This window comes from Typha angustifolia, chromosome 9 (assembly GCF_048772165.1).
Source record: "Typha angustifolia cultivar Huaian chromosome 9, ASM4877216v1, whole genome shotgun sequence".
NCBI lineage: Eukaryota > Viridiplantae > Streptophyta > Magnoliopsida > Poales > Typhaceae > Typha > Typha angustifolia.
This window is the reverse complement of record NC_133247.1, coordinates 722,344-728,837: the sequence shown is the minus strand read 5'-3', so window position 1 is coordinate 728,837 and position 6,494 is coordinate 722,344. Positions and strand designations below refer to the sequence as shown.

At 34.8% G+C, this 6,494-nt stretch overlaps 1 protein-coding gene across 1 annotated transcript; it reads left to right on the top strand.

Moving 5' to 3' along the window:
• The first annotated feature begins 2,116 nt into the window (after positions 1-2,116).
• LOC140766609 (NAC domain-containing protein 86-like) lies at positions 2,117-5,487 on the top strand. Its single transcript, XM_073106071.1, has 5 exons — positions 2,117-3,057; positions 3,870-4,147; positions 4,262-4,567; positions 4,700-4,970; positions 5,070-5,487. Exons 1-5 carry the CDS (start codon positions 2,901-2,903, stop codon positions 5,171-5,173), a joined length of 1,116 nt encoding a protein of 371 aa, XP_072962172.1. The 5' UTR covers positions 2,117-2,900; the 3' UTR covers positions 5,174-5,487.
• Positions 5,488-6,494: the final 1,007 nt, after the last annotated feature.

Below are 6,494 nucleotides of genomic sequence, written 5' to 3'. Positions count from 1 at the left end.
GCTTCATTCATTCAACTGCACGTATATATATATATATATATATATATATATATATATATATATATATATATATATATAGTTGGAGTTACAAGAAGAAATATGAGAAGGAATGGGCACCGTTGGTGATTCCATCATACCAGAGACAAAAGGCTACCGAAAGTGTAGAGGAACAGTGACAGGATAGCCTCCAAACTCCAATTGGACCCTTATTTCTTGTTCTCTTTGTCACTTATTCTGTCATTTTGTATTAAATCTCTATTATCCTATACTAAATTATGTTATCCTACCTCAATGTTTACTTTTTCTTCTTACAGGCTTTCACTTTGTGGGTATCCCCGCTATAATTTAGTGCTCAACTTCTACATCAGTGTTACATGCATACATCCAATTTATCTAAGTACAGATTAGGAGAAAAGAAAACTTACGGTATGTGTTATTTGCTACTTGTCTACAGAGGCAGTGGAAATATATAGAGAGATAAAATAGAAGTAGACAATATAAAGGCTATTGTTGTCGGCTACTAAACAACTATATACAGAATGCTTAGTATGATTCTTTCCCTACTTATGAGTATCTTAGATGAGAAGCAAGTGTTTAATATTCTCCTCCGAATCCATTAGGCATAAGTAGGAGTTCTTCCTAGCAAAACAGCCATCTAATGATGAGCTGTGATGGTCTGAGCACTAGACAACTATACTTCTTCCATCACTTTATTCTTTAAGTACCAGTGCCACGAGTGCATACATTTACTCTTAAAAACGACATGCAAATTAAGAAAAGGCAACCATTGTGCATTCTGATGAGGCCCTCCTGATGTTGCAAACTCTCTGGAGTTTATAACTATAGAAAAGCAACATGCACTAATTGATGTTTACTACTCTAGCAAGCAGTTAACACTTAACAGTGTTTTACGTTTGAATTCTTTCAGAAAAAGAAATAAAAAAAATCTATGAGTCAAGAAAACAAAGGAGGCAAATTAAATGCCATTATTAATTAATATGCAGCCAAGTTTGATACAATGATGGATGATGATGACAGTGGTTGTTGCTGTAGCCATATCATAATATCAACACCAACTACAAGTGCTGTATATATATATATATATATATATATATATATAAGTTTTTTTATTTATGAAATGAAGTTCTATCCTTACCGACCATGGTGTATCTATTTTGAACAATTCTATCTCATTTTTGTATTCTATTCATTTATGCAACTACTAGTTGAGCTGAATAGTTTATTATTTGCCGTGTTATTGTTCTTCTCTCTTTCTTTTCAGAACGTGTTCCTTGCAATATATACATACATAGGTAGATTTTATTGAAAAAGACTTAAATGAACCCTACTGGCTCGTCTCTTGTGAGAGATAAAACTTATCGTTCTCATAATCTATAATAAAACTTAACAAAGAAGCAGAAGATTACTTCGACCCATTTTGAATATATGATAGAAGTAGTCGTGTTCTTGGGTGCATTTCCCTATCGATGGTAACATACATGACTGCTGGATTAAAACACGCTTTTTTAGGATGAGATTATCGTAATTAAAATTATGCATCTGCTAACCTTGGGAGTCATGCACCGAATTTATTCTCTTTTCTGACTATAAGAATTAAAGTGTCTCATCAAATCCATATCGAATGTTCTTCTAATTAGCAGCGATATTATACTACTAAAGTTGAAAAAGAGAGTATGAACTCAGAGTCATAGCAGGATTAAATTTCTTTTTTCTACACAAGTTCTAAAAGTTACAGTAGGGTCGTCCATTTTCACACCATCTTTTGTCTTTCTTTATTCCAAGTCTGCACTAAAGGTAGGGCTGCCAACAAGCCCAAAAATAATTGATATTCTTATGGCACAATTGATTACTGCCAAGAAAATACAACTAGCTCATACTTTATTCTGAGTAACAACCGATTATTCTATCGTGTACTAATTCTGTTTTGTGTTCAAGTGATAAATATGATTGCCTGTAACCATCTAACCGAAATTTGAATTCAAAAATAAATTTGAAAATCTTTTTATTTCAGGTAGGTGGGAGGTGGGGGGTTTCTCCAGCAACGAGCGGCTTAGAGAGCCGAAGCTTTTCTCGCACTCTGCGGGGATGGGAAAAGGAAATATGAGAAGATTGGGCCTTGATGTCGACGAACAAAGACTACTGCTAATAACGGTAATAAATTAATTGGCGGGAAACTGGCTTCAAGTGTGAACGGTTATCGATGGCTTTAAGGCTTTGAGTGACCGCAACCCTTCCTGTGGATGCTTCGGATCGCTTCATCCGATCCAACCGACCTCTCGATTACTTCGAGCGTCCACCTTTCCTTCTATAAATATTACCTCATACACTTTGCTTTAACACCTTGGCTCCATAGCATCTCCAAACTTCATCTAAAGCTAGGATTTTGAAGCTGTTTTCTCATTCAAAGTCTCAAAAATCTCCACGTTTTTGAAATTTCTGAGGTTTTTCGCGAGCTGGGTTGGTTTTAGATCTTGGATTTGACCCTTGTTTCAGTCCTTTGTAGCACTTTTATTCGTTTTGACTAGGAGAAATAATTTGATTTCAAGCCAGTTGTTTGCTCCGAACTTTTGAGTGTGTCTTGAGAAGAAATGATTCTGATTTCTAAGGATTGCATCCTCTGGAAATATTGCTCGATTTTGGAGAAGCTTCGAGTCGAGAAAAGTTTCTATTTTTGGATATTCCAAATCTTCAATAGGTACAGTCTGGGAACATAAGTGCAACTTTCATGATTTTAGCTCTACTATGTCGTTAAAACAATAATTGTATCTTTCACTTCTAATTTGGGTTTCTTAGATTCTTGGTGTTTCAAATAGTTAGTTAGTTTTTTTTTTTTTTTTTGGGTCGCCCAAAGATTTGAAAATTGCTTGAAAGTGATAAATATGGCTGCAATGACTCTGCCGCCTGGTTTCCGATTCCATCCAACTGATGATGAGTTGGTGGGATACTACTTGAAAAGGAAAGTGGACGGGCTTAAGATTGAGCTTGAAGTCATTCCAGTGATTGATTTGTATAAGTTCGAGCCGTGGGAGTTACCAGGTACTGTGATCTTCCTGTGTTTGTAGAAATGTCATGGTGATATTTAGCTTTTCTATCTCAATTTTAGTTGCCCATGAATTTTGAATGCTCCGAATTTCTTCAAGATGATGTATGTTATTATCATGAGCCTAGTTTCTATTAGCAACTTATGCATTCTGTAGAATGTTGTGCCTGAAAGCCGAACAGTAGTTCCATCGACGTAGTTTAGGTCATATCATCAGTTAATAATTGCAGTAGGTTCCTCAAGAGTTGAAGCCTAAGTAGTTCAGGTCAGCTGAATGAAATGATCAAATTCTTTCCTTTTAGTATTGATGTGGTCCTGCGATGTGTGCTTTCTTGCATAGCTGAGTCTAATAATACAACTAAAATACTCACTTTCTTTATAAGACCAGTCTAGAAGCTGAAGCAAACATTTAAAGTAATAGAGAAGGGTTATTATTCTTTTTCTTGGTCATGCTGTATCACTGACCTCCATCCTTCTAGAAATTACATACATAAAATTCCTTAAGAGTCTAGGGGAATATGTTTTGTGAACATGTAGGATGTAGCCTTTTTCTGAAGAGGTCGGTTGTAGATCTGCTTTCCATATTCCTCTGAAAGCAACATCATGATGGAACACTATACTAGGAAAGTAGAGCTTTGACTATATTCTTGTGTTAATTTGATTAACTTGAAGCACATTTGCAGAAGGACGAAATAAACAAGCTAATTTGTTTTAGTTACATCTCTTTGCTTGACCAACTATTCTTTCTTTTGCCTGTTCAGTTTGCAATAGGATGTGATGGTCCTAACTTTCTCATTTTGGATTTCAGACAAATCATTCTTGCCAAGAAGAGATCTGGAATGGTTCTTCTTTTGCCCACGAGATCGTAAATATCCTAACGGTTCACGTACAAATAGAGCCACTGGAACAGGCTACTGGAAAGCCACTGGAAAGGACCGCAAAATTGTGTGCGAGTCTTCTGTTTATGGGCTCAGGAAAACACTAGTTTTCTATCGGGGAAGAGCTCCTGGTGGAGAAAGAACTGACTGGGTCATGCATGAGTACCGTCTTTGTGAAGATCTTTCTCAAGGATCCTCTAATTTCCTGGTATTTACATTCTTTAAATTTACAATCCCAGCGAGTGTCTCTAATCAGAGATTTCAATAGCATATATAGTCTTGTAATTGGCTAATTCTCTGCTTGCAACTATGATTTTTCTAGGGAGCTTTCGCTTTATGCCGTATAGTCAAGAGAAACGAACATGTGCAAAAAATTGGTGATCTCCAAGCTGAATCCAGAGCTAAAATAAATCTTTCTTCCACCTTAAGTGACTCCAACTCCAAAAGACATTTCAGTAGCCCGGAAAATGATTCATCTCTTGTGACAGATCAATTCAGTAGAAGCAATGTCTCAACACCCACCAATTTTCCCCAAGAACTTGGTCAAGAAATAGAGCTACAACCTGCTTCAATAGATTTTGTTCAAGGAGGCTGCTGGGGACAACATGATGTTCTGCATACTCCAAAGGTATATTGCATTTAGTAGGACACAACATTAATATTACGGGCTTGATATTAAAAGAATTACCAGAAAGAATATATGCAGCAAAATCTCCAAGATATTTATTGCATTTAACACATTTCACAATTTTATTTGCAGCGTCCTGCACTGAATGAAGTCATATATGAGTCGCTAGATACACATGAGCTACCTAATTCAGCAGAATTACTCTCACCCTTAAATCCTTCTCAGTCATCCTCCATCAATTTGACAGTGGATACTTATCTTATTAATGACTTCCATGGTAACGAATACTTGTCATCTTTCCCAAGTCCTACACATTGCTTGGACATGTATAGCAGCATTGAGGACCTCTCAGATCACAGCATTGAATGGGATACCCTGAAATATCCAACTACTTTTTCAAGTGGTAATACTTAAGTTCTGCATTACGCAAGTTATACATGAATCGGCTAAATCTGTCGATTAAAGCAATTAGGTCTATGATTCTTTTTTTAACAAACTGCAGGTGCTGAGACTTGGAATCCAGTGGCAACTCCGATGATTTGTAGGCAAGCAAGTGAAGGAGAGGAAGCAAATTTGTGGTTCCTGGAAGACAGTATGGTATTCTGATGTGATCCATTGCTCTAACATAGTTAGAGACTGTTTGAGTATATCAGTATAGATGTCCAATGTTATCATACCTAAAATAAGTGCATGACCTCTGAGGCAATCATCTTTTAGTATTTGCTCTTGGGGGATGAAACATTACTACCTGCCTTAATATATCTAGAATAAGGAGCTCCAGGACAACCCCTTTTAAAATTCTGTCTTTTGGAAGCCTATATGTCAAGGTTTGTCTGGTATTGGTTTGTAGAAACTTCTTAGTGTTGTAATGCTATATCTCTCTCATGTAAAAGTGTGTATTGGATTGTCTGATCATGGCAAGTCATGTTATTATGCTTGATGATGTTGAGATTAATGAAATTTCCTACAATTGTTGTAAGTCCTGCTGTATTGATTCATTATTCTCAAAAACAATTCTTCTAGCTTTTTAGTTATACCAATGTTTTCAAACATTCTATTCCATAAAGTGAGAAAAGTATACAACAAAAGGAAGAGAAGTATATAAGAAGTGCCTTACTGAAGTCTTGCGAAAAAATTACAAAAAGAAGGTAAAAAATGAGGAATATAAGCTATTATTCACATCCTGAAAAAGAACCGTTGCACCGCCGTTCCTAGAAGAATCAGAGGATAAAGAGAAAAAGAGAGGGAATTTGCACTAGTGAAGTGCACCATATATTTTTCACTAAAGTTCTCTAATAGATTCTAATTAGAGCTAACCTATATATACACTACACACGCACATATAAAAAATATAACATAGAAAAATTTATCAAAAAATCCTACTGTTTACTTTTATTTTTATTCACATCCTACCATATAAATATTTATCGTCCGACCCCAATATTTTAAAATATCTTAAAAAATCATAAGTTAAGTTTTCTCTAATGACAACAGTAGAGATTATAAAGAGAGTAATAAGATCATATTACATACCATAACTCATATATATGGTATCTGACCATTAAAAATCTGATGATAGTGTATTTATTTGAAGCATTTCTGACAACTTTATCTTTTATTTAATAAGGTATATATAAATAATAAGATATGCTTGTCATTTATACACAAAATATAAAATATTTGAAGAGAAACTCTTTCTTATTAAGGACGAAGTTGTATATAATTAAATATAATTTACAGTGATAAAATAATGAGATCAGAGTTCATATGAAAATGACATGTATAAAATAAAAAATAAAAATTATAAGATGATCGAGACTTTAAAAATTGCAATGCAATTTTTATAAGGCTTTTTGTCTTTTAAAAATGATAGGGAGAAAGAGAATGATGAACACAAAGAGCTTAAATAATAGTCATAAATCTTTTC

Bases quoted from the DNA above. Each gene is read 5' to 3' on its own strand.
- LOC140766609 (XM_073106071.1), top strand. From the start codon at position 2,901: ATGGCTGCAATGACTCTGCCGCCTGGTTTCCGATTCCATCCAACTGAT. The intron at 4,568-4,699 runs GTATATTGCATT...TTTTATTTGCAG, and splicing joins ATGTTCTGCATACTCCAAAG to CGTCCTGCACTGAATGAAGT. The intron at 4,971-5,069 runs GTAATACTTAAG...AACAAACTGCAG, and splicing joins TCCAACTACTTTTTCAAGTG to GTGCTGAGACTTGGAATCCA.